Source organism: Xiphophorus couchianus, chromosome 12 (assembly GCF_001444195.1).
Source record: "Xiphophorus couchianus chromosome 12, X_couchianus-1.0, whole genome shotgun sequence".
NCBI lineage: Eukaryota > Metazoa > Chordata > Actinopteri > Cyprinodontiformes > Poeciliidae > Xiphophorus > Xiphophorus couchianus.
Genome location: NC_040239.1, coordinates 16,974,156 through 17,002,118, shown reverse-complemented (window position 1 = coordinate 17,002,118; position 27,963 = coordinate 16,974,156). Strand labels below are relative to the sequence as shown.

The 27,963-nt window shown below is 39.0% G+C and overlaps 1 protein-coding gene across 1 annotated transcript in view; it reads right to left on the bottom strand.

Annotated features, from left to right (window-relative positions):
• wscd2 (WSC domain containing 2) overlaps positions 1-27,963 on the bottom strand; it is a 49,206-nt gene that overhangs the window by 9,731 nt on the left and 11,512 nt on the right. Inside the window, exons 2-6 of the mRNA XM_028033905.1 lie at positions 11,169-12,131; positions 6,915-7,029; positions 5,027-5,211; positions 1,747-1,868; positions 1,488-1,662 (exon numbers count right to left, since the gene is read on the bottom strand). Of these exons, the coding sequence (XP_027889706.1) occupies positions 1,488-1,662; positions 1,747-1,868; positions 5,027-5,211; positions 6,915-7,029; positions 11,169-11,559 (988 nt within the window). The 5' untranslated portion in view covers positions 11,560-12,131. The remainder of the gene's footprint in view (positions 1-1,487; positions 1,663-1,746; positions 1,869-5,026; positions 5,212-6,914; positions 7,030-11,168; positions 12,132-27,963) is intronic.

Here is a 27,963-nt window from a genome sequence, read left to right as displayed (position 1 = left end):
TCTGAGAACACAATTTTTGCCACGTAGTGCCATTTATCAGTGTCGGGGTGTGTGTGTGTGGGGCTGTGTGTGTGTGTGGGTGTGTGTGTGTGTGTGTGTGGATGTTAATACACGTGACAACAGGCAGATAGAAAAGAAAAGATTCCAGAAAGCCAGCTCAAGGGAGGCCTCTTATTTAACCCTGAGCAGAAATAACACTGAACTGAGTTAGAAAAATGACTTTATTTTACACAAATATGTGTGGTTTTTTAAAAAAGTAATAAGTGTGATTTGTTTTGCAATGGACAAACAGAAACTTATTGCAAAGTGGAAGAAAAATAATATGTAGTTTTCAAAATGTTTAAAAATAAAAGAAGAATCAGTACTTTCGACATTTTGCCGAATTACAGCTCCATATCTTTCAGGTGTGTCTACAAGGTTTGCACATCTAAAGACAAAAATGGTGACCATTTTACATTTAAAAAAGCTTTTGTTATAGTCTTGCTACAGATTCTTCATTGGATTTAAGTTTGAACCTTGAATACACACATGGTTGATCTAAACCGTCTAATTGCAGCTCTGGCTTTATGTTTAAGACTGTTGTCTTAAAGGAAGGAAAACCTCCACTTCAGTCTCAAGTCTTTTGCTGCCTCTAACAGGTTTTTCAAAGATTACACTATGCAGTTTTTAATATCAGCTACAATCATGTCAACACTGACTGGTTTCTCTATGCCTTCACAGGCAAAGCACACCCACAGCATGACGCTGCTACCAGTGGGGGAAGGAGTATTTATGAAAGTATTTATAAATACGTGCAGAGGTAGTTTTCCACCACAGAGTATTGTGCATCTTTATTTTTGGTCTCTTTTGATCAAACACTTTCTTCCACATGCTTGCTGTGACCCCTACATGGGACTTCCTGTAGCCTTCTTTTATAAACAACTCTCTTCTCGCCTGTCTTCCAGAAAGGCAATTTCTTTTACTCACATGAGCCACAAGTTTCTGCAGCTCCACTAGAATCACTATGTTGCTGTAATTAAAAATCTCTTTGCTCAGCTTTTTTTATATATAAGTAGAGGTCACGTCTTGGTACGTTTGTTGTTGTGCTGTACTCTATTGTCAGATGATAGCTACCAGTGCACTGTGAGATTCTGCAGGCATTGAATACAAATGCATGACACACTTATTTGCAAAAAGAAATGGAAAACTATGTCTAAATTTCCTTGTAGCATGATAAAATGTACCATATGAAAATATTTTTGAAACTTGAATTATAATCTACATCAGAAAATGTTATACTCAATTCAAATAAGATATTGTATAAAGCTGCATGCACTGTGTTATTTTAACCTCATGTGTTAAAAGCAGTGAAACTGCTCGACAAAAATACCAAAAGTTGAAAGTCCGCACAGGATGTGGTGAACACCTCTTCTTCCCTGTCAGTCCTCTGTTCTTATCTTTGCACTACAAACTGCTAGTGACTGCAGTCAAGAGACACCAAACTCTACCTTGAACCTGTGTCTGGTACACCACAAAGAACTTGTCATTTCCACAGCTCTCAAACTCCTCTCCAGGGCACCGGTAGAGACACATGTCCTCGTCCTCCAGCTCATGAAGGGAGAAGAGAGGAGTCGGGAAGCCGCAGTAACATTGCTCTCCAGCCAGAGCTGCCAGCGATTTCTCCTGAGGTAAAACAAACAGCATTATGAAAGTGAGGACAGGCCCACAACGCGCACAAGCACACACACATAAGCGGCGCCCACTCACCCTCTCTGTGCACATGTCCACACACTTGTCCACAGACATGTTTTGGATGACAGCGCTGAAGGGAAGAGCTGCTGTGACATTGTCTGGCCGGTGAAAACAACCCTTGAAAATGGCACTGCCATCTAAAAGAGACAAAAACAAACCAGGGTGTTACTCACTACCACAGGACAAAATACACAGTGGCGAGTCCAGTTTTCTGGTTACTGAGCACAGCCTCCCTAAAATCGCTCCCAGCCATTGACCCTTGATGATGAGATCCCACTGGGACTCTCCGCCAATCCACTGAGGCCCTGACCAGGCAGTAGACAAAAACACCAACAGTGCGTACAACCTGCTGTGTGATGATGACCTTTAACTGCAGACCCTCTCTCGGAGCTGATGGATGCACCGTGTATCATCAAAACAGTGAAGAGTCTTTTACATCCTTTTGAGATCATGTTTTGCTCTTTGAGTAAGACGACGGTGTGCCACTAAAGAGTTGAAGCTTGAAATAATTCCAGGATTTTTTTTCTGTAATTTTTGTAATGAAAAGCTGAGTTCAAGATGAAAGTTTCATCTTTTTAACTAAAATGTTCTTTTTAAATGATTAGTCATTCTTTTTGTCATAGTTGTGATTACAGTTCTGATTATGTTTGCTGTTAAAGCAAGAGAAGCAAATACTATCACATCACTATGTCTGATAAACTCTTTTCAACTTTTCTTTATCTAAAACAAATTTTATTTGCTCTTTTTAATTGTTGCGTTTAATTTCATCTCCAAATCATTGTTTACATATAAACAATGCATGCTGAAAATGTTCGAAAAATATGAAGGCCATAGCTTGCATGTGGCTAGAAACCCAAATAGCCACTAGAGGACATTTATTTTGTTTCCTCATTTATGCCTGGAACAAGCCTCACATGATGCAGATGCGGGCGAGAGGTGAAAACACGATCATGAAAAGCTTGCACAGCACTTTGGTGGAAGGCAAGCACAGGGGTTGAAAAGCAGAAATGAAAATAATCAAGGAGAGGACAACAACAAGAGATGTGTTAGATTTAGGATAAACTGTTAGGTTTGATAAATGTGAAACCATATGGTTATTTGCAAGACAATGAAAAGGAAAAGGAAAGAGAAAAGAGGATGTGCAACGTTAACCTCAGCTTGAGGCTGCGGACATTTTTAGACTTCAAAGAAAAAATCTTAACCAATTAAGAATTAAACAAATTCAAGTTTTAGGCGGCTTGATTCAAATTACGTTTTATGACCTAATTTAAACTTTGACAGCAGGTTAAGGTAAAGCATCTTTCTCTCCAAACAGTCAGTAATTTTCCTGCTACATTGCAGCGTTCCAGCGGCAAGCAGCAAGTGTTTAACATGCAGAGCACGGCCGGCTTCATAGCTAGAGCAGTTCTCCCGGGAAAGAGGGAAACAACAGCGGCCAGCTCCCAACTGTGGCAATAATCCAAAAATAAAACAAAGATTTCCACCTCCAAAGTAGATGTGGAAGCCATATGTATCTGTATGGCATCTTCTCCGTCTATGACAGATAATTCAGGTTTGTTTATGCATTTCCAAAAAAGCAGAAAAAAAGCAACACAATATTTTAAGCCCAGGAAACCTAAAAACCAGAACTTAAAAGAAGAAACATGAACAGACATTTGAGCTATCAATACCAAAACAGTAATTTAATCACATATGTTGATAACGATGATATAGGGTCTCTAGTTGCATCACCTGGAAATTTTCTGTTGTAATCACAGAAAATTAGATCTTGACAAAAAAAACCAACATAATCTTAGCTTAAATGTGTTGAAAGGAAGTGGTTCTCCTTATTTGTGACAGTGATAAAAGATATAATCTCTGCACCTTTATTACACAAATCAAACCCACACAAGTAAACATGTGGAGAGAATAAATTTCTCCTTAGTGACAAAAAAAACCTCTCACCGTTGGAAACTCTTTTTGCCCCAGGATTATAAAAGAACTACAATCTTTGATTTAGGGGAAGAAACAACAGCGCTGATCGATGCCTAGACAATATAGTTTATGTCATAACTAATGGAAACCTGAAGCAGAGAGTTTCCAGCCAAACCATGAAAGCAACTGCAGGTGTTGTGCATGAGAATAAAGCTTATCAAGTAAGAAAATGCTTTTCTTTACAGCAGTTTTCACTTACGATGTGCCCTCTGCTAACACAAAAAGTCTGGTAACGTCCAACAATCATACTAAACTAAATGTTCTCTCCAAATCATCTTTCTCAGCCCCAGTGAGCACCAGGAGTCCCTGGGCGGATGGCTGCTCTGTGAGGGGGAAGCTTGGCCTGGAGGCTGCAGATCCGGGGAGGAGCTTCATCGGAAAGGCAGCGCTTGGTCACACCACTCGTTTTCTGCACTCTGAACGGCTGCCGTGGAAGATTAAATGATTTCTCAAACAAGCATGAAAAACATCAAAGCAACCCTCTAGATATGTTTTTGATGTTAGCTCAAAGAAGAAAATTTTACATAATACTGCCCCTTCAAAGGAAATCTCCCTGCGGCAGATCATTGTGTTCATCATCAAAAAGCAAACCTATAACAGAATGTAAAAAATCTCTCTGGCAAAAGTAAAGAGACAAACCAGAAAACCAGAAAACTCTTTTTGACTCAGCATGAACTGTATCCACAGTGAGGAAAGACGGCAGGTGGAGGACTTAACTCACTCCATATTTTTATTTTATTTGTGCTGCACAGCCATGAATACATCTGTACATTGGCTCTGAAAAATTTATCTTCTTATTTTATGTATCTTCTTATTTTTCTTATCCCCAGCACACAGCTGGCAGAGTTGAATTATTTAAAGTAAAAACTTTATGGGTTACACATAAATGCAGAGTAGTGTCTCACATGAAGTTGAGTTAAGAAAACAATGTTGCAACTTTGGTATTGGTCTTGACAACAAAAGAAAATCCTACACAGGAGACAAAGACCTGCCCTCACGTCATGAACTCAAATTGAAGTTAGAGATTTTGCCATTGCTAAATTTATGATCTCTATTTTATTTTATTTTTTCGGCTTTTGACTGCATCCTCTGCTGCTTTGTGTTTATTTTGTTGTGGCACATTTTTGTTAACCCTCACAATTTTTATGTCAATTTCAAGCATCCATCTATACCCACATATCCTGGCAGGGCCACGGCGGCTGGAGCCTATCTCCAGCTGTCACTGGGTGAGAGGCAATTTTAGATATCAAAAAGGAAAATAACTATCATGACCTACAACACAGGCCATCACTTGGCTTTCCTGTGTGAGGCAGAGACTCACAGCGGCGCGCCGACTCCTGGCTCAGCTCCAGCCTATAGATGGACAGTCTGTTGGCTCCTCCACACATGTTGTTCCTCTCTCCTTTACACTCCATGTTGCATTCGCTCTCTGAAGCATTGGGCGCTTGGATCTTGTGCCCGCAGAAGCACTCGGCTCCAAACTCCAGACCTGCATACATGTACCCTCTGGAAGGAAGGAAAACATAGAGGTTCAAGTGTTTGCTCTGAGCCTTCATCATGTTTCTTAATCCTTCCTGGGCTGATATATTTTATCCCTCTGAACCACAGAGTGAGCTGTAATCGATAAAAACAAACACATGGTGCACCGGGGATGCTGAGGCAAAAAATGGAACTACATTATAGTAAGAGATCTCCTTCTGGTGACGAAAAATAAGCTGTGCTACATCCTCTGCAGGCCTCTAGGACAAAGCCAATTATAGGTGTGTGGCTTACACAGAAACTGAATCACACAAGGTCACCTGTCTCCTTCCTTTATGAAGGATTTGACTCCCAAAAGACCTCTCAGATGCAATTAGACGTTTAACATAGCTCAGACACAGGATGAATCCCCAGAGCTGTCAGTCATACTCAAACCTCTGTGTGCTGCTATGTGCCGCACCTCATTTGTTTGTCTGTTTTTATTAACCTGCTGCCCTGGGAGACAGACAGGCGGCAAGAGACACAAACTGAGAGAGAGGGGAGCCGAAAACAAGCATCTTTCTTCGCTCCTGCTCTCAGCTCTGCGAGTCATTGATGGGTGTAATTTAATGCATTTGATAGAGCCGTCCCCGGTATTCCACAGGGGAGGAGAAAAAAGAGGTGAGAGGAAGATGGTGTGGTAGCAGAGACGGAAAGAAATGAGTGGTGAGATTGAAAAGAAAGCACATATTTTTTCTAAAACAAAAGAAGAAGAGAAATCTTTGAGAACTGGACAGATCGGGCTTTCCTGGCCGATACAGACTTTTTGGTTTTGTTTGAGGTCTCAGAAATTAAAAGACAAAAAATCGTCAGAAACCGGAAATTAAGGAATTACAAGATTATCCTCATTTATTCATCAAGTGTGTTTAATCAATACATAAAACAGCATCAAAGTGCATGCTGCTGATTATTAAATTAGTTTAAAGAAATGAAAGTACATTTCTCTATTATTATAAAAGTAGCTATGTTATTCCTGCTAATGAGTTTGCATCTTAAGTTAACACATCAGTTAGTCAATTCGTTTAGGTAATTCTAATTCAAAAGGTAAAACTTACATTTTTTGTACATATATTAAACACTTTTATATTTCAACTCTTTAAATGCTTGCAGCTATAAAACCCTACAATTTAGTTTAGCTGAACATTTACTGCAAATCTGAATCTATCTCATTCTTTAGCTGCACTTTTGGAATTGAATTAACTTTTTCATGATATTCTAACTTAATATTCATGCATTTGTTTGATTTTCAAAGGACTTCGGTGGGAAATTTTCTGTGGGATGTTTAATAGAAAACCATCCGGCAAAACAGTCTCAATTTAAGGTTTATGGGCCATTTAAGATAATTTCAGTAACTTTTTTAAAGGTTGCTTTATTTGTAATTTTTTTTTTGATGTGGGATTTTAATCACACTGAAACTTTAGATGGAAAAAAATGCATTTAATGTCTTCAATATATATTAGGATTGCACTATCAAGACTTTTTAGATCTATAATGTCAGCTCTTCATTCACTAATGTCACTGTCAATAGTGACATTAACTCAGCATTAGGCCTTTTGTTATTTTACCACCTCTGATGCAGTATAATTAATAAAGTACTCTACTTAATATCTCTTATCTTGTTGTAATTTCTGCATTAGAAAAAGATAAAAACCAGTAAAAGATGACAGTTGTGTTGTTTGCCTGAGTCATACCTTTCAGCACAGTTGTCCTGGCAACGAAATACAGTCATTTTTTTGTAGTCGAAAAAAGACACTCCCCTCAGGGCTCTTTTCTGAGTGTCATCAACGTAGCAGCCAATGTACCTTGCTGGAAAAGAATCAAATATAAATGGCAGTAAGAAAACGACAGATTTAGCATTCATACATCATTCTTGAACAGATGTACTTTAGATGAGGGAAAAGGACATGAAAATGTTTTACAAAAGCATCAAAAGTAAGAAATATCAAACCAACAGTGTGTTTTCTTTCCAAGGTTTCACAGTATAAAGACACACAAACTGGGGCAGTCACTTCATTTATTTATGACACACATCTCCTTCTAGTGGCCTGTAGCTGCAGCGGCAGTCATCTGGCTGCATTCCTCAGATGTGTGAATGGGGGCTGGGCTCCAGCGAACCTCTGCAGAGTGAAACGCTGACCCTTACGCAGCTTCTTGCCTTTAATAAAAACAATCTTCTTCAATTTATCCGGTCAGCAGAGGAAAGCAAAGGAAGCAGTGACCATCTGTGCCGTACCTCTCTGAGCCTGATAATGTCCAAATGAGGGAAAAGCCCTGCATTAGTTTAATTGTTATGGCATTTAAGCAGCCTGTGGTGAGCTGCTGCAGGCTGTAATCCTCCTACGCTACTATTGTTAAGCTGAAAAATAATCTGTGACGAAGTGCTGATTAAATGCTTTGCATATTTGGACTCCGAACAACATGAGCACAAAGGGATGATACTTCAGACGCACCTGATTTCACCCTGCTGAGTCATGTTTGTGTTTTAAGCATATCGATTCGCCTATAACTTCACATGGGACACATGCAGCATTCTGCTCTTTTGCAGCACACAGCACAAAAATCTGCTGAAGCCTGCATCGTGAATCACATTATTTCCTAAAATCTGTAGCTCACACCCTGAGAGAAGGACAGGGTTTTGGAGTAAAGAGAGGAACATAACTTCTGGTGTATCGTATGAGTGTTTTCAGGCTGCAAAGTGTGATGAGAGCTGCTGGATGCAAGAGGGACAACAAACGCTTTGAAGCTATTAATTACTCTATCATCACATTCAGCTGCTGTACAAAACGGTTAGCTTTAGAGAAACAAGGAAGTGAGGGAGGGGCGAGCGAGACTGAGGGTTTCATTTCATCAGATAACCCTAAGCTTCAGTATACACCATAAACATGTTGGTTTTCTCGTCCTTGAGCTGGGAGAGATATCGCTCGGATCTGTTGCAGTTAAAAAAATATTCTTCTTTGATATTCTACTCTGTGTGACACAGCAGGGCAGGTTACTGTGACTCAGAGGGTTTCTAGATGAATAAAGTATTTGCTTTCTTTTCTGGCTTGACCTCCCTCACACTGCCAGATGTTTGAGGCTTTCCCAGGAGTTCAAAATTGGCAGCCTGACTCGCAGGTTCTCTCTTCAACGCTAGCGCAGAAGAAAGACACTTCCAGTGCTGCGAGAAGGTCGTCTTCCGAAGAGACTTCTTCTGTTTTTGCTTTGTTTTCGTTATATTGTTTGAGGCAATTAAACTTATTTCAACGTCAGACGAAGAAGACCTAAGTAAATACGAAATTTGTTTTTCAAGTCACAGTTTTATTTATTAAGGGGCAAAAAGCTATCTACCAAATGATAAGCTCGTTGTATCCCAGGATTTGTATTTATGTGAATGAATTTTGACCTAAGTCATGATTAGACTTAGATGTAAGTCTGGGCTTTGACTAGGCCATTTTTTAATTTTCTTTTTCTGAATCCATCAGAGTTCGCTCAGAAACCATGTTTTGTTTCATGATTTTAACTACTTCAAGTTTTTTTTCTTTTTAGAACAAGAGCAAAAATACAATGTTATAAGGATAAGTTATTAGCCTCACCTACAGTCAAGAAATATCAATCATGACAAAAAGATACAAGTCAAATGCCTTTCTTCACTAAAAAACACAACTCAAGAGACAAGACAACAAGTTTAGGCAGCTAACAGTAGAGATGCTGTCTTTTGCATCAAAGTCATTTGAGGCAGTTCGGGTAATCAGGGTGCATTCTGGGTGTTTTTTCCTGAGTGTTTTTCCCCTCAGGCAGACCCAAAATGTTTTGGAGGGATTACATATTTCTTCTGGCCTGTGATCCCTTTGGGATTCTCCAGAATGAGCTGCAGAGTGTTGCTGACCAGAGCAATGTCTGTGTTTTGCTCAGCTACCCTTCAGCTTAGGCAGGTGGTAGACTATGATATTTGTTTTTTTTTCTGAAAGGCTGTGTAAGTTTTCTGCTGGATGTAATGGAACAAATAACTTTCAAAAAGTTTCACGCTGGTTAATAAATAATTTTCTTTAAATGGCTGCAGGTTCTTTGACAGAGTAGAATTTCTGAATCTTACAGAAAATGGAAGAATTACAAGATTATTCCAGCTATGCATCATTGCATATACACAAGAGCATGTAGCTTGGTTGGTTTGTTTATAGATTGAATTTAATAGGAGTGATAGCTGATCATTTGTTGACACTCTGAATGCAATCACTGAGAGGTGCATAGCTTTTTATCTCTGTTAGAAATTTAGAGATGCATTAATAGATCAAATATATGTATTACTTCTACTTTATCTACTGCAGTAATACTTGATGTTGTGCTCAAATAAATGCCAAATATCAGAGAAGTCATCAGTCAGTCCAGTTGTAAATAAACCACATGGTTAATCATTTCTTTTTTAGTTTTTACTGAGAGAATAAAAACGTCCCCACTTTATTAAGTCCAAAATTTATTTCAAGGCAGCCTGTGTCCTTCATTTAAGAATCCATCTTAAAACTATTTCTTTTCTTTCTAAAATGATTGAAATTTTGGTTTGATTCATGATAAGGAGCCCTTTAAACTAAAGCAATTTCAAATCATTAAATGATGAAAATTAGCTTTTTATTAAATCTAAATTTTCCCTTCCTGCACACTCTCAACATTTACTGGTAATGAATTTGGCATGACCTGTGTTGCTGAAGAATTTTTTATTATTTGTGGAGATTTTAATCATTTATTCACAATTCTCCAATTAGACATGGATGAAATTCTTACAGTATCAAAATGTTACGTAAAAATGTCAAAGTTTTTCTGTCATAATATTTAGAGTGTAACAACTTAATGCTTGCTGGTTATTTAGTTATTGGATTTTAAATATTTGTAAAGCTGCTTAACTTGTCTTCCTTTTAAGCAAGGGTAACATATCATAACCTTCCTTCAGCCACCTGACTGGCAGTGTGCAGCAGCAACGGAGGGGCAGCAAGGCATTAACCACTGCTTTGCACAGCCACAGAACTCTGGCAGATTCTCTGATATCTTATTAAAATGACTTTAAATTATAGAAATGTCTGGGAACTGCAGCAGCCAAACAATAATTATTCATATAGTTCATTTGAAATATAAGTAGTAATAAAGTATATACTTTTCAAATTATTTAGAGAAGGAATAAAAACAGCATAAACTTCAAAAATCTAAACTGGACTTAGTGCACAACTGTTGTCAATGTGAGCCCTAGCCTTGTTGTTTTTGGGTAAGAATGCTAAGAAGACAAAACTGAGGATACCATCTGAAGAGCTATTACTTCGAACATTTTGCCATACAAGCTTAAAGGTGTCAGATCTGAAGGGGCAACTTGTCCTCAAAGCAGAAACCTCTGTTGTCACACATTACATCCCATGTGAACCAGGGGTTTACATGTAAACAGGCTGCATATCAGCCTGCAATAATCCCAGATCAAATTGCAGTTCTTGCGTATATGTCCCAATTCAAATGCTGTCGTAGTCTTGTTTGGCTGAACATGTGCCAAAGCAAAGCTACTGCTAAGGACAGAAACTGGGATCCTTGCAGGATTTACACAGGAAAAAAAGAAATAAGACAGAGGACTTAACTGTTATCTCAACTCACTCTTCAGAGGTCTTTCAGCAGACCAAATACGGCCTTCAATTCCAAGCTGCAAAGATTTTTGAGCATCAGTTTTGCAATAGGATGAAGTGGGACACTATCTGCATGTGCGTTTGCCAATTCACCTATTATTATGAATAGGTTTTGCTCTGCATCCTTATAACTCTCCCATTGGGTATTGTTCTTGTTTTCCTTGCACACTAACGTCTAACTTTGGAACACTGCAGATGTTTTTGCACCTGTTTTAAACGGTGTACTCTCCCTATGAGGGAATTCATTCTACCCTGGTATTATATAAATGAAACAGTAATGAGACATTGCAACAGGCAGGTTTTTTTCCTCACCTCTTCCATCTTCTACGTCTTTGGCATTGCGTCCTTTAAGAGCTCGATTCCAGCTACTGGTGTAGTCTCCCCCTCTTCCCGCCGTTTTGTAGCCCCCCTGTCCGCTCTTCCTCATCCAACGAGGTCCAAACCTTCGACCGGATCTGCGTGTCTCCTTGAACACCCTGCTCATGATGCCAAGCCCCCGAGTGTCTGATGACGAAGCCCGGCCGCCCGCCTCTGAAGCCACGACAGAGTCGCGGCCCCCTCGGGTGCTGGGACCGCTGTCCCCGACGAAGCCGGAGTGCAGGAAGACAAGGCTCCCTGCAGTCAGGTAAAGCAGGATGAGGGAGAAGAAGCGGACAGGTTTTCTGCAGAAGTATCGCTGTATCCTCAGGAGAGGCTTGGCCATGCTGGCTCCCTCTGCCTCTCAGATACACTCTCACAGTGAAGAAAACTCATAAAGCAGAGGAATCAATACCAGCTCTCACTCCACTCCCACCGTACAGACCCACTGGGCATTAAGGGGGGGAAAAAAGTCTGTCAAAGTGTCTTAATCTCATAGGAAGGTCATCCAAGCAATCACATGACTCCTCGCTCATGTATGAGCCTCCAGCCTCATGAGGGAGATGCTCTGCATGGGTGCACCGCGCCTCTCTGCAGAATGCTTCCAAGTGAGAGTCCAAGTCCGTTCCCACCAGCAACCCGGCCCTCACAGCCGGCTTACAGGGCCATGGCAATGAAAGGTGAGTGGCTCGCACTGAAAAATGATCTCTCAACGCTGCTTTCACTCCAGCTATCAGCTTCACTGAGATGCCACACCAGCACTGCAGCAGCACTTTCTCCCACGCTGCGTGGAGGGAAGAGGGCTTTATTTACCAGCTGAGCCGAAATCCTCGGCTTTGTGAGGCCGGTTATTTACCAAGACGCTTCAGACAGAAGAGGGTATGACTCACAGTCTGCAGTAAAGATGCACATACACACCTGGAGAAACAAGAATAGAGAGACATAAGATGAGAGTTTTGAAAAAAAGCAAAACAAACATTAAAATTCAGTAGCTTTACTTTAATTTAAAAAATATTATTATTCTATAACACGTAAAAAAGAAGAATGTGCAACAGGTTGTTTGATAAAGGTTTTGAATCCATCAAAAAGTTAGTAAGTGAAAGAGTATTTTCTAATTGTGCAGTAAAGCATGTGTCTCTCATTAAAGGGCATCAAAGTATTTAGAAAACAGTTGAAATTCTTAGTTCGCATACAGAAACATGCTGTGCATGGGAACACGATGCATGATTATTCATAAAAAAATAATTTATTATACCACAGCTATAAATAAATAAATGAATAAATATTGCTACCTTGTAGTTACCAGGAAATGTTTTCTTATTTTTCATTTACACCCAGTAGCATGAAGAAAATAATTAAAAAGCATGTGCGAATAGCATGCAATTAACATTATAAACATTTCCCTGTTAGACGTTCAGAGTAATGCTCCATCCTTTGGTAAAACAGGTGAAGCTGTAAGAAACAACAAACAGAATCTTGTGCAGCATTTTTACTAAGGTGAAATCTGAGGACTTTGAGAAAAAAAAATTGTTAAAAACATAAATCAGGTAGATTGGAAATGAAGGCATCAGGTTAAGAATCTGAGTGGCTAAGAAAGCTCATTAAGTAACTAAAATACAAGCTCTTATGGATGGTTGTTTTCTTTTCATATTTCTGTTCAGATTTTGTCTCTTGTTCTTTTCCCTCTTTTTTTGTTGACTTTGAAAATCCTCCCTCAAAGGAGTCTCTGTTCTGGGACGGGCTGCGAAGGCTACAATTCGGAGGGGTAACGCAACACTTCACAAGGTCACAGAGTTTTCCAGAACACTGGAGAGGACGCGCCGCAGCCTCAAGGCTTTCTGTCCGCCCTGGGACTAACCTGCACAGTTTTTGTCACCTGAAACCTCAGTGGCACTGCAAACGTTCCCCCCCTCTTGGTTTATTGTTACTCTGACTGTCCAGACCTCAAGGACTTCAGTGACCTGCAGCATCAGCACACAAAGACAACCCTCATTCTGTCTGAAGTGTCAAAAACTTCACTTTCTATGACTGATTGTCTGTTCACTTCAGGATCGCATCTTGTCAAGAAAATAAGCTTTTTCTTCACTGGGCAATAATAAAATGGTTAAAAGATGGAGTTAAGTAAACAAGGCTGGACAAGGACACAGGTTTGTCTTTAATTAAGTTGAACATTAATTAAGTTGAACTTGTCGTTCTCCAAGCGTAACGCTTGAAGAACGACAACAAAGAATTGGTCATCTTAAAACTCATTTATGAAGAACTTGAGCAAATATTTTAGTTTGAAAACGTACAACTGCATTAAAATATTAATTTATTTTACGGCTTTTTCCACATCTTTACCTTGGATGCTATCAAACATGCTGGAGGGTGCTATAAATGAGAAAATTCACATCAGTATCTGATATGCAAAGCATAAATGGTGCACAAATAAGCTAAAGATGTTCACTTTACTTTAGCAAATGCAACTAATGGAAAGTTCAAAATTGTGAAGCATTTAATCTATACAAAAATAAAAATGAAAGGATTTCCCAAATATCTTCTTTCCATGTTAGCTAGAAGTGGTGTTGAGTTTCTAATATCCATCAGAAAGCTTCGTCACACATTAATTTGCACACTTCAATTATTTTGTTCTTTCCAAAATCCAGCAGCCGTAAAACATGTAGAAATGTTGCTCCCATCTTATACTGTAACCATTCTGATCATCCAGTTTTATTTAAGTATTTAGTTACTATTCATGAAAAAGAAAACATACTTCATATTATACAGTCACAAACATTCATGTCTTTGTTTCAGAATGGATTCTGTTTGCAAAGGATATGTTTAGCTATAAATATGATGTTGAAACAAATAAATTAAGGCCCCAGAGATCTAGATGTATCAGACATGTCCTAAAAAGATCTATATGTAGAATATGTGCAGCATCCGAATCCTCCAAGAAGAGTTTGGTTTTCGGGAAATGTGTGTAAGTGACTGTTATGTCTGCTGCAGGTAAAGAGCTGTGACGTGATGCTCTGAAAACACAACAGATGGCTTCATGAGCGTGAACAGATGGAGAAAATGTGCAAGTGATACCCAACAACTGTGCCACTCATGAATCCATCAGGGCCCCCTGCAGGTTAATTACTGGTGTAAATAATTCACATCTCTCCTTAGTTAGGAAAGTGAAACTGAGCTCAGTTCAGTAAATGACAGAAATGAAACCATGCATAGACTGTAAGTCATTAAAAATATAGTGGATATGTAGAGCAAGAGAGAAACCCAGAGGAGCATTACTTGAATTAATCATTTTATTTCCCAAATTAAAAGGTAAATTTATTTTAGAGCCCTCAAAATCTCAAAGATCTTGAAGGAATTTAACATGAATAAATCGAAAGTGTGTTTTAAAATGATTTAAAACACACTTTTGGGGCAAACCTCTTTAAAACAGAAAGGTACTGCTATCTATGGAGGATGATGCTATGCAACAGCAAAATAAGCTGATAATGCATTATTTCCTTTACAAAAAAATAAAAAAACTTTCTAATGGGGATATACAGCTCTGGAAGAAATGAAGAGACCACATAAAATGATCAGTTCTCTGATTTTTCTTTTTGTAGGTATATGTTTGAGTTAAATGAACATCGTTCTTGTATTCTGTGAACTACTGACAACATGTCTGTGAAAGCAAAAGTTTTGTATTTATTGCAGAAAATGAGAAATGGTTAAAATAACAAAAAAAGATGCAGTGCGTTCAGACCTCAAATAATGCAAAGAAAACCAGTTCATAATCATTTAGAAACAACAATACTAATGTTTTAACTCAGGAAGAGTTCACAAATCAATATTTGGAGGAATAACCAGGAGGTTTTCAATGAGTGGTCTCTTAATTTTTTCCAGAGCTGTATATATATCAAAAGTATCTGTAGCAGAAGCGGTGCAGTAAGTACTTCACCAATTGACCTTTGATGCAATAAAAGAGGGTGATGTCTCCTCAACCATCATTTCAAACATTTTCCTCCTCCAGCTTTATAAAACTATTGAAATCTTGGCTGCAGGTGAAAAAATCAGCCAACGCTAATGGAGAAAAACAACACAATTATGCCACAGTAGGGAGTTAGCAGGCAGACCATTGATGAGACTACAAGTTTTTGCATTTTTTTTATTAGCATTATTTTATTTGTCCTTTGTCAGTAAAAAAACAAGACACCTACAGTCAATAATTAACTCCATAATTGCTCCTTTCAGATGCTCCTCCAGCATGCCTACTCATGATAATTAATTGCAGCAGTGGTGATTTTTTTCTGTGGCTCCGCCAAATGATAGACAGAATGTGTATCTGAACTTCCTTTCCACATGCACAGCAATAGCTTGAAGAGACATTAAGTGAATCAGTAACAGGTACAGAATAAATTATTATTTGAGAAAAAATAAGACTTTCAACTGCTTCCATTCACTACCTCTGTTATACCCAAACATAATTTTACCCTAGTATTTCAGTGACACATTTGAATGAAAAAAGGGAGGCAAAAATTCATCCTTTTTTCTTCTACAACTACTTTATTCTGAAAGCTAAAACTCAAAGTTCAAACAGAAAATTAAATGCGACAGAATTAAACAAAAATTGTCGCAAAGTTTTGTTTCTGTAGGAGTCAAGATGAGCTCATTTAGCTCTCCATTAATTCACAGTCATGCTTAATGAACCAGCTAAAAGCCAACAAGAGCAGGTTTACAACAGGAAATGTGAAATTTAATTTTTGAGGGGCAGACATGGCGAGCTCTCCTTATGCTGCAGGCAAATGTCTCTGCAGGTCAGATCTATAAATATTCTTTACATCTGCCCCAAGCGTCAATTGAAGAGGAGTAACCAGAACAGACATGCAGCTGCCTTGCAGTGTTTTCAGAGAAGAGTTGAAGCCAGAGCAGAACAAACCATTTTTTTTCATTTTGCTTAACATGTTAAAAGCCATTAAAAAAAATAGCATTTGCAAAGGGTTTTGTCTGATATCAATTCCATAAATGACTATTATCACAAACCAACAAGCTCTGAACTCACAAGTTTAGTTTCAGGTGTTGAATGCACGACTAAACCATATCAAAGATTAATTCCTGCTACTTTTTTCTGTAGACATAATCAATTTCTATTCCCTAATTTCTCACTTTACACAAAATATTCCTTTCGCTAAACGATAGGAGAGGCCTTCTAACAGCTGGGTCCCCTCAGCAGCTCACACCAGACGAAGTAAATTAACTGCGATATCCTCTGAAAACTGAGAATTACTTTTCTTGCTGCATTTTCACAGCTGTTAGAAAAACAAAGGAAATCAAGGGTGTGACAAAAACACCAGCGAGGTTGCTTTTTGTCAGAGGTTGGTGAGATACTTTGACTGTCACCAACAATAAGCTTTGAGACGCCGCTGTATAGGAAACACTATCACCAGAGGCAGGAAGACAAGGTCATCGAGAGTTCCTGTTCCAGGATTACTGGGGAAGGAAACTGTTTTAAGTTTTGTCTCGTATCTTCTTCTTTATCTCCCTGTTTGCACAAAGAAAAGCTGCACCCTAGAACAGATCTGCATGTTGTGACGCCTCCTGCACGTCAGCAGCAGTAGGGTCAACAGTATTAGCAGCAGCAGGCCTGACCCTCCCCTCACCCTCAGGCAAAACTTTCTGCTCTCCTCACATGCTTGGCCAGTCAGTGCATACAAGCCATGTTTGTGAAAATCAAATCAAACTCCAGCCTTCGTTTTAGCCCCAGCGAGAAAGCCTTCATTTGCAGCAATATTTTTCCCAAATCAGCTGCCTAATGACGATGGAGCCGTATCACAAAGCAAAGAGAAAGCACAGGAAAGCAGCCAACGGGATGCTGAGACTTTCCTCCAGAGAAGCTTTGTTTTCCATATGTCAGCATAAGAATACAATGTAAAAGAAGATACTGATAATTTCTCTTTACGTTACACGGTCTAGGGAAGGCTGAAGATAACATGTTGAAGTGAGACAGCTTGAACAAGCCACCGGGTAGATGCCAAAGTTTTGCGGCTGTGCAGAACAGATTTAAGTGGGTGGATCAGTGCAGAGGGCAACTCTCAGAAGTGCATGACCCTGAAAGGCTGGAGCGGTTGCTTCCAGTAAAACATGGTCACTCTGCCAAACATTCCTCTGTCTTTAGTGTTTGGCAGAAGCTTCCAAGGTGTGTGCTGCAGTTTTACCTCCTATTTAACTATTTAACCTCAAGTATTTGTGCAAAACCAGCAAGATAATCACTGCTTCAGCTGCAGACAGAATCCATGTCTCTCCTGACACATCTTCTACTTTCTTTGTTACAAAGTTACTAAGTATAGTGTACCATTAAGGGCATTGGACTTATCACATGGTGTTGCTTAGTTTGTTTTCTGCTGCTGATGAAAGTCTGACATTTTGTTTATCATCTTGGTCAAGTATGTGACCTTTTTACTTTTAACGTTACAAGAACAATTTAGGGCAAAGCTGTGACATGAAGTGGATACATAGATTTAGACATTTAAAAATGAAATCTGAAAAGTGTGGTATGCACTGCTCCCTTTGCTCCGTTTCCTCTAAAGCTGAGCAATCAAATCCCTCACAAGTTACTAAATATTATATATGCATAGAGAACATTAGTGAACTAAAATCTACACGAAGACCAAGGAACACAGGAGACATGTGACGGATAAAGCTACGGAGACCTCTCAACATCTCACAGTGCACTGTTCACTCCATCAACCAAAAGTCAAAGTAGTATGGCACAATTACAAATCCACCAAAATGAAGCCATCAATCTAAACTAGCTGGACAAGCAGACATTAATAAGAGAGGAGGTTTGGTGCAACTCTGGATAAATGCTGATAAAAGAAAGTCTCATTTGCAGTTTGCCAAAAGTCACCTGGAGGATCCATGAAACATGGCAGAAGGTGTTCTGGTCAGGTGGGAACAAAATAACATGTTTGGACACGTTTAAAACATGTGAGCAGATGCAAAACTCTTAATATTTGGTGCATCTTAACCTGCTGCATCGACCCTGGGAAAAGTCTGCAAACATTTGAAGATGATAGAGACACAACTGAGCTGCAGCTGCAGAGATTGGTGGTTTCACCAGGAGCTGACAGAGGCTGAATCCAATGTCCACATTTTTCAAATGTATATAAAATTCTGAAAATAATGAATGATATTCTTTCCACTTCACAAAAATGTACAACTTTGTGATAGTCAAGCACATCAAACTCCCATAAAATGCACTAAAATTTGTAACAATAACTAAATGTGGAAAGATATAAGGGTGTGAATACTTTTGCATGACACGTTACTTGTTTCACATATGGATCCTATTGAAAGCTTCGTCCTGACATTACTGCAGAGGAAGTGCGCAGTAATTCAACTTGAGATGTCGTGCACCATGTCTCCATGTTCATTAACCTCTCATTAGCGACTTGCTGAAAGATTAATGTTAGACATTAACCCCAAAGTCTTCATGAACTCTTGTTTTTGTTCAACCCAATGTCAGATGAGTTCACAAAGTTTTTTTAGGTCAATGAAAACCAAATATTTCTCTATGTATTCATCCATGTGACAGATTTTAAATCATCTGTGGTGAACTTTAATTCTAAATTAGTAGAAATGCATTTTATTCCAATGTGCTATGGTTGCTTTTTCTATAGCAGTGGAAAGGAGCTGCAGTAGCAAAAGATTATCCAAGGAAGTGACATCATGGAATAGACATCAAAGAAACAAGACATATACATCTTGTCAAGCTTAAATTATCTCCAGTGGTTCACAACCACATGACCAGAAGTTTCATGTAATTACAATCAGTAACAAAATGAAGAGAGAAACATTATACTAAGAAAAAACTGACTTAGATATTCTTACAACTAAATCACACATGAGCAAACAAATTCAAACAGATTCAGTGGGTTTGTTTTCCACTAGTGCTGCAGGTAAAACATCTGGAGTAATAAAAAAAGAAAACCATTATTTTTACCTAAGGTTTAATTTTATCCAAATTTACTGTAAATATAGCAATATCGCAACAACAGAAACAAATTAATTTAAAAGAATGCTAATTTATTTCTTTTGGTTTATATAATTTAGGACACCCTTACACAATCTTCACACTGGAATAACTTTCCATGACCTTCAGTGAAGTTAAAATGCAGTTATATATTACATTTTGAATTTTAACCGCCAACTGCAACCTATGTGCAATCTGGAGATGTGTGTTTCATCTCCGCTGAAAGCCCTATTCCACTGTAAGTCAATTGTATACCTGTCTGTAGATGCAAGAGGCCTTGCAAATGCATTGCATTTATTGCTTTATGTTTTGTGTCACAGCTGCACAGTGAGATCGCCTTCATTACAGCCAAAACAGTGCAGAGAACATAGCAGCGTCTCTCCCAAGAGCGTTACACTTAATTAGTCAGAGCGCTGCCAATATGGTGTGTAGCCTAAACAGGTTGTAGCCTTGATACGAGGAGAGGGTGGCTCTTCTTTCAAAATCGGATGATCAATGTGCAGCGGTGAATTTCATGCAGCACAATGAAAAGAAACCGGCACCATCACAGGACAGAAATGTTTTGTATGTTTAAAATAGCTAGGGAGGATACTGTGTTCTTAAATCACTGCAGAAGACACGCCATGGTGTGGTCTTATAGTCTGGTGTTAAGGGAGCTTTTGTAACAGCAGGGGAACTTGACAGAGTAATTAACAAGTAAGAGGTGTGACTCCGCAGAACAAGCAGTAATTTACTATTTGAGGGGGTTGGTGGTTTGATCTCTGATTTCCACAGTTCCCATGTTGGAATATCTTCTTACAAACCAATAAACGCCACGCAAGCTGCAGTCTGTTCAAAGTGCATGTATGAGAGAGATAAAGCACCAAATAGGCTCAGAAATGTGTATACTTTGGAAAAGCTTGAAGCTTGCAGCACAACACTAGAAAAGTGCTAGATAAATGCAGCCCTTTCACAATTTAAGTGGGGCTTCTGTACAAAACGCTCAAGCCATCAGTTTCTGCACAGCGGCTGTAGTAAACCAACTTTTTATCAGAAAAGGTTTTAGATCTCATTTGAAAAGAGGTTACCATGGATTATGCTCGTCTGTTAAATCGTTATGCATCTGCATTTGTTTGTTGGGATTTGTTTCTCCATTGCATAGTACAAAATAGGCCTTTTCTGAAGAGAGTGATGTGCACCATCTGCTGAAAATCCTCTTCCCATTATCATTCCACGGGGCATTAGGAAGTTTGTGCGACTTAGTGGCAGAGAGTTTTTGGTCTCAGCATAGCAGGAACAAAGCTTGTTGTAATCCTGATCATTCTGAATTCTCCATTAAACTCATGATGACCTTTTCTTTCAATGAGAGGCGGTAAATTAAAGTGTCTAAAAATAATATAATCCTCATCGTTGACAATAGCACAGTTGTATAAACGCCCCGGTGTTGTAAAATGAGCAATCATGAGTTTTCCCGAGATGTTCCGAAGAAAACGGTCAATCAACGGGGACCAGCTAAAGTTGGACAAATCATGTAGTTTATCTGTAAATCAGAAAAAAAGATCTGACCATTTCTCAGAAGAAAAACGCTGAAACTTTGATAGCCAGGGTTGTGATGCCCAGAGAAACGGACATCCAGACACTAATGATGTGCCAAAAAGCTCCGAACCAAGTGAAACAACCCAGATTCCCACAGTGTCAGTTTCTGATGTCTGTGAGTGGCTGCCACACCCATGAACCCAGCGGGCCGCATGGATGGATATTTCAAGAACAATCACTTCAATCGGTCTTCTCTAATGGCTTCATAAAAGAAGTAATTATTCTGCAGCAGTGAGGCGCTGTCAGTGGGAGATCAAATGATGTCATTTTCCATCCGAGCTTAACAAAGCTCGTCATTCAGAGCCTTTCAGCGTGTCTGTTTTCCCTTTTTCCACGCTGCAAAGCAAATATGCATTTCTTTTAGAAAATTTGCTCAGTAGCTCTGAGTGGGTGTTAAGGTTTTAATAAACTCCAAATGTACATATATATAAATACTCCATCCATCCATCCATTGTCTGTTCACCCTTGTCCCTAATGGGGTCGGGAGGGTTGCTGGTGCCCATCTCCAGCTACGTTCCAGGCGGGAGGCGGGGTACACCCTGGACAGGTCGCCAGTCTGTCGCAGGGCAACACAGAGACATACAGGACAAACAACCATTCACACACACACACACACACACCTAGGGAGAATTTAGATAGACCAATTAACCTAACAGTCATGTTTTTGGACTGTGGGAGGAAGCCGGAGTACCCGGAGAGAACCCACGCATGCACAGGGAGAACATGCAAACTCCATGCAGAAAGACCCCGGCCGGGAATCGAACCCAGGACCTTCTTGCTGCAAGGCAACAGTGCTACCAACTGCGCCACTGTGCAGCCCTTATATAAATACTCATGTAATTAAACTTATTATTAAATATTTATGTAACTCTGTTTTATTGGATATTCAATCTATAACATCAACACAAGACCAAATGATAGAACCTCCTTTCTTTTCCAATCATGTTTCAAGAGGTAATGCAATTAAAGTGTTATGTTCTCCACTGTTATGTGTTATGTGACCAGGAAGTATTAAAAGTTTATGTAAGGTGTAATAAAACTGCTTGAGGATGAATCACAACCATATTGTGATTCATCCTGGTGAATGAATAAATGAAAAGGGGGAATTCACATGTCAGTACAGCCCGTCCAACGAACAAAACAAGCGAATAGGACATGGGTAGACAGCTGCCTGAGGCTGCAGCCCTGGAAGGCGCCGCGCTTTGGATAGATGAGAACAACAACATTAGGATAGATGAGGAAAAAAAATCATATCTCACACTGTGTCCTATTAGACACAGAGCGGGGGGTTGCAAAACACCTCTGCAGATGAAAGCAACATATAGACAGCATAAGGATGGGAGGCCAGCGAAGGTGGTGCATCTCCTTTCACTGAGACCAGGAGGAATTGTTGAGCACCAATAGAGAGCAGCACATTCTTATTTTAGATCATAAGAATTAATCTTGACAGTAAAAAAGCCAAAACTTTGACACTGGTAGCAGTTTCTGGATGAGATTGTGTAGATGGAGGCATCGCCTGGAAAAGTCTGTTCTTCTAGTTGGAACACAGCAACCAGATAACTTCATGATAACTTCATATATGATAATATATGAAGACCAGGCTTAGGGTTTCCAAACTGTTTTTCTTATTGTGTTTTTTTTCTTTATAAAAAGGCAACATGGACGGACATGGAGTCATTCCACACATCCCTCCCCCGCCTGCTGCAGCTGCACTGCACATTTTAGTCTCCCTTAAACTTTCTCACAAGAAAGACAAGCATGTGTGGAAACTGAAGAGCCACAACTCACTTATAAAAGCAACACTGTTTTGAAAGTATAGAATACAAGCCAACAGTAGCATATCTGATAGCTGCAGGTTCAACCTGCATTTTCAACTCGATTCATTAAGCAGCTAATATCAGCTCATTATACTCCCAGTTTTATTCTGCATATTAAGCACTTTAAATTAAACACTACAGCTGAATTTTAGTATATAATTAATCGGGAGTCTTGCTTAAGTCCTTCATGCCTGCGTGAATCTGTCAACGAAAACAAAATGCAATTAAACACAGGCCACTTAGCTGCACAAAAATGTACCAAGGTTTCCAACAACGGGGTTTCAGCAACTAAAATGTTCAGCTACAGTTGAGGTTATCAACCAAAACCGACGTGGTGATCGTGATTGTTTAACTTGTCTACCATGATACCTCAGTACCTAAGAAAACACATTTTGTGCCTATATCGCACCAAACACGCCAGATTGCATTGACTCCCATTCAACACACTTTCTACCAAAAGAAGAAATGTCAGTCTTTGTTTGTAGTTACAAGTCTTTGAGTGGAAGTCCTCCTTGCCATTCTCCCAATCTGTTGCTCCTGGTGTCAGACTAAAATCAGGACTCTGGATGACTTAGCGTTGCTTCTAGTGGGGAAGAAACATGCTGGTCAAATGAAAAGATAAATTTATAGCTAAATTTGCAGGGGTGTAAACTAGTTAAATATCTACAGTTTTGATCCAGGACAACTCTGGAAAATAATTAGGACCACATGAATCCCAGATGGGTTTCCAATTTTGTAATGATTTATTCAGTCACATGAGACCCAGAAAGGATAAGGGGTTTCCAACCGGGTTCTATTTGGTCAACCAATGTTGGCCCCATACAAGGAGCCCGCTTTAGGGCTCCTTGTATGGGGCCCTAATACAAGGGGGCCCTAATACAAGGGCCCCATACAAGGGCCAATCTAGCCTGAAAAGCACCAATCCAGCCTGAAAAGAGTCCAGTTTGGACCCACTTAAACATGTTTACTGAGTGAAGCATTTTATGTCACAGAAAGCCAGGTTAACAACAAATAAAGGCTTTCTCACAAAGTTATGTAACCAGAAATCTAAACTTCCACAATGTCTTCTTAGGTGATATTTTGCTAGTTATTAGCAAAAACTACGACATGTTCATGATTGTAAACAGGTAGTATAATAAAACTGGTTTTAAATATGATAAGAATATCCAACAATGGTTTCTGATAATTGAAAAAATGACCACTCTGAAGATAAATTAATAAATTGTGAGATCAAAACCAAACAATTCTTTGTCCACGACAAAGAACAGTGATACTGGAAATGAGAACAGGGATGCTAAAACACCTGTTTCACATGTTGTCATGTTGGTGGGACTTTTTGTCACATAAGGACAATGACCATATCCTTGTGAATTGTTGAGGTTCATCTGATTCATTGGGCAGAGAAAGAACAGAAAGCTGGTCGAATGCTTTGGAGTTCGGTGAGCAGACATCACAGACCCTTTCACTGTTCGGGATGGATTCAAGTTCCAGTGTCAACAAGCGTCCACTTTGCTAAAGTGTCCTTCAGTAAGAATCCTCCAGCTCTGTTGTTCACAAGTCCTCCACTTACACCTCCCTCAGCAAGCGAAAAATGACAGGGATGATTAGAGTTTATTCTCTAAGAAATACAAGCCACTGTACACTATTTATTACTATTTTTTAGTAATAAAAACCTATTGGTTTAAAAAAAGGCAAGGATATTTATGTATTCCTCCTAAAGCACACAAAGCATCATTTGAAGTGATAAATATTGATATAATTTTCCTTTTTCTAAAGATGTCCAAGAATATGCAGTGTGGTCTATGAGATGGATCCTGTGCAGATAAATGTAGGGAATTACAGGCTGAAGGCTCTGAGCACTTGGTATTTTTATGTGTGTATTTTTATGATGTTCTTAATAATTTGAGGGTAAATTTAGGTCGTACAACTACATGAACGCTTGACATAAACTTTAAATATCCTTGAACATTTTCCCATTATCAAATGTGGCAGTAACAAACATCGTCACGCAAGATTGGTATTCCACTGCGCTGAGTCGAACTGAAGCAGATTGCAAAGCTCCTCTCTGCTTGGTGGTGCACACAGCTCAGCTCGTTGCACTCTGGTCAACTGATACTCGGAGAGCCAAAGGAGACAAGATACCTATCAAACCGGTCTGGACTGAGCAGAAAGCTTCTTCGTAAGTACCACACCGGCCTCAAGATCCAAGCATCTTATCATTTTCTCGCCCTGGTCTTCTTTTTTCTCTATTATCTCACCATAACAAGTTTTGTTTTTTTCCTGGAACAAGAAAGAAAAATACAGCTTTCCACATAAAACGTCAAGATAAACTACTTGCTATATTGAAAACACTGCCTCATTGTAATCTGCTGTGGCATGCATTTACATTCAACACAAGAGATTCACAGCTGAGCTGGGAGGATGAGTTGACAACCATTAGTCAAGCACTCTGTAAATCTGGTCTTTAAAGAAGAGTGTGAAAAAATGAAGCAAGTCTGAAATGAAAAGAATTACAGTACATGTCAAAGTCAAACTAATCATTTCAATTTTCTGCATCAGTAACTGTTTTGTCTGTGAATTTTTATTAATAAACAGAGCTTAAAAAATATTAATCCAGGTTTCTGTGTTAATCAATGTTTTCTGCCAAAGGAAATCAAAAGCAAAACTATGTTTTAAATTTTTTTTGCCGTTACTTAAATATTGCTAAATACAGTGCAGGGACAACATATGGTTTCAGTCACTTACATCTGATCCATTAACCACAGCATTGAAAAATATTTTTTTTTCCTCAGAGTATGCGCTCTGTTTTGCTTCAACCACCTACACATATAACCCTCAGCAGAATCTCAACTATTTCACACTCATGCTGCTTGGGCCGTTTCTGTCAAACTAAAATATGTGGTAGATTAAATGAAAGTAGCAGAAAGACTTTGCTCACTTAGTTTCATCTTAATAGCTCTGATCACCATGTTTCTATGAGGAAGTGTATCCAGATGACCCTTCCCCAGATGTCTTTTTTTTATTGAGCTGTGCAGCATGTTTGTGATAATGATCTAGACGCCTCCATCTCAGAAACATGACGTGTGCTCTTATTACAGGATGCTCTGTAGGCGTGAATTGCAAAATGCATGGCGAACTATGAACCTCGTCTGCATGACGCAAATCTGTGTGTAAAGGTCGAGGAGCACCACAGGCCGCCTGTCAAAATATCCTTTCCAATTAAGAAGAGACATTGTTAGAGGCCTTGTTGCTCACATGTCATGTTTCCACTCGAATATTCTTGGTGGAAACAAGTTGTTGACGCTGAGTGTTAAAATATCAAAACAATGACTAAGCTGGTTGCTCACTGACCATAAATAAAATGGCTAACAGAGCATCTAATAACTTTAAGAAGGTTAAGAATTAATAACTTGCATAAATAAAGGTTAAAACATACAGTTTTAGGAGGAAAGGTATGAATGCAGAAATTCCCTGACAGTTGTATGTGCCAGTAAAGATCGCTGCTTGGAAGTTAAACGTACATTAGTGATGGATAAACATAACAATGCTAAATATCAGAGTCAGGTCATGTGTTATCTGTAGCATTAAAAGAGACTCTAACTGTAGCTCTTTGAAAAACTGGGAGAATATAAAAATCTTTGGGAAACTCTAGGATACTCTATTGGCTTTGATTTCTCCCAGATCATCTGTAACATGGGTTTGTGTGTAATAAAATACTATTCAATAAAATACTGTTCATCAGAGTGCGTACCTGTGTTTTGCAGAGGCATATTTATGGACCGACAATGTACTTTGAATACACTTCAGTCATATAATGTGTCAGGAAAATAAAAATCCTGATCCAGATGCCCCTCCTCGTGTCACGTTTCTGAATATATTTCAGTATGTTGCTATATTGAACTACAGAGTGCAGTTCATGGTTTGTTACAGTCCATAACAAAACCCACTAAATGGATGTTTTTACACAAAGCTACTCTTTTCATCATTTCTAGTTTGTCACTTTACTTCATTCTGAGCTTATTTTTATTTTTATTTATGCTCTTGTTTGAGCCAGTCAGGTACTGCAGGTGGTTCTTCAAATCTCATCCTCATTAGGTATGTCTCTGTCAGAGTGTCTTAAACCCGGCCTCCACCTAATCTCTTTTACTTTACATCACCAGAGCAGTCTCATTAGAAGTGTCGACCACCTGCAGACGCAGCCAATTGAACCCTGATGTTGAAACTCCAGGAGCTTTTCTCTTTTCTTTGTTCAAGTCACTGTGCCACTTCTGATCAGTTAGCTTCATTATGAAAAGAAATATAACTTATACTCTCAGTGTGAAAGTATTCAAACTTCTTGAACTTTTCTGTATGCTTCAATATATTCTTTCAGGTTTATTTTTCAGACAAACACTAAGTAGTAACTCAATGTTTGGTGCAGGGGCGCCGTATGAGGGTGGGGGAGTTCTGACAATTTCAAGGGCCCCTGACCAACAAAAGGCCCTTCACAATTTTTTATTTTTGTGCATAGAAATTTTATAAAATGGGGCCCTGTCAATTACAAAATTAATTATATTGTGTTTTCTAAAATTGTTTTTGGCAGTAAAAAATTAAATGTTACCCCTCCCACACGAAAAAGCACACATTTACCCTGAACCCTCCTGGATCTGCATGAAATGGTTCGTTCCCGCCTGGAACGCTTGACGGTGACGGTGTTCAGCAGCAGTCAGTGGAAGACAAGAACGAGTGTGGGTGTTACTATGCTGCTAAGAAAAGTAATAAAGTTAGGTTTTCAAAAAATAGATAGAGAAAAAGGTAAAAGTGTCAATTTGTAACCCAGTTTTTCTCCGAGAGGTGGGTAGTCTGTGTGAGATTATCAACCATTCAGCATAGTTAGCTTAGCTACAGACTACTGTTTGCCTCCATTTACCAGCATTTAATGAATTAAGGAAAGAAATTACCAACATATTCATATATTGAACTTATACATGGACTGGAGTGAAGTTTCACCAACCAGCAGGATAACGACCTTAAACCTACAATTAAAGCTAAAATGCAATGATCTACAGGAAAACATATTCATGTGTTAGCTTTGCTTAGCACAATTAGATTCTCTGTCGGAAAATCTTTAACAAGAAGCAAATTAATATTCACAGATTAACTTTATCCCATCTGAGTGTGTAAAGAGTGCAGCACAGCTGTGTTGTGATGTATTTATCTCTCTATATATATATATTTGCAAAGTAGGTAGAAATATTCTGCTGCTTCACAGTCTGTATTTCAACAGACTGTTGACATCAAAAGCATCCCGCACTTTTTAGATTTGCAAAAACTTTGTGTTGGTCTGTAACAAAACCATCCCAAAGACACGTTGTGA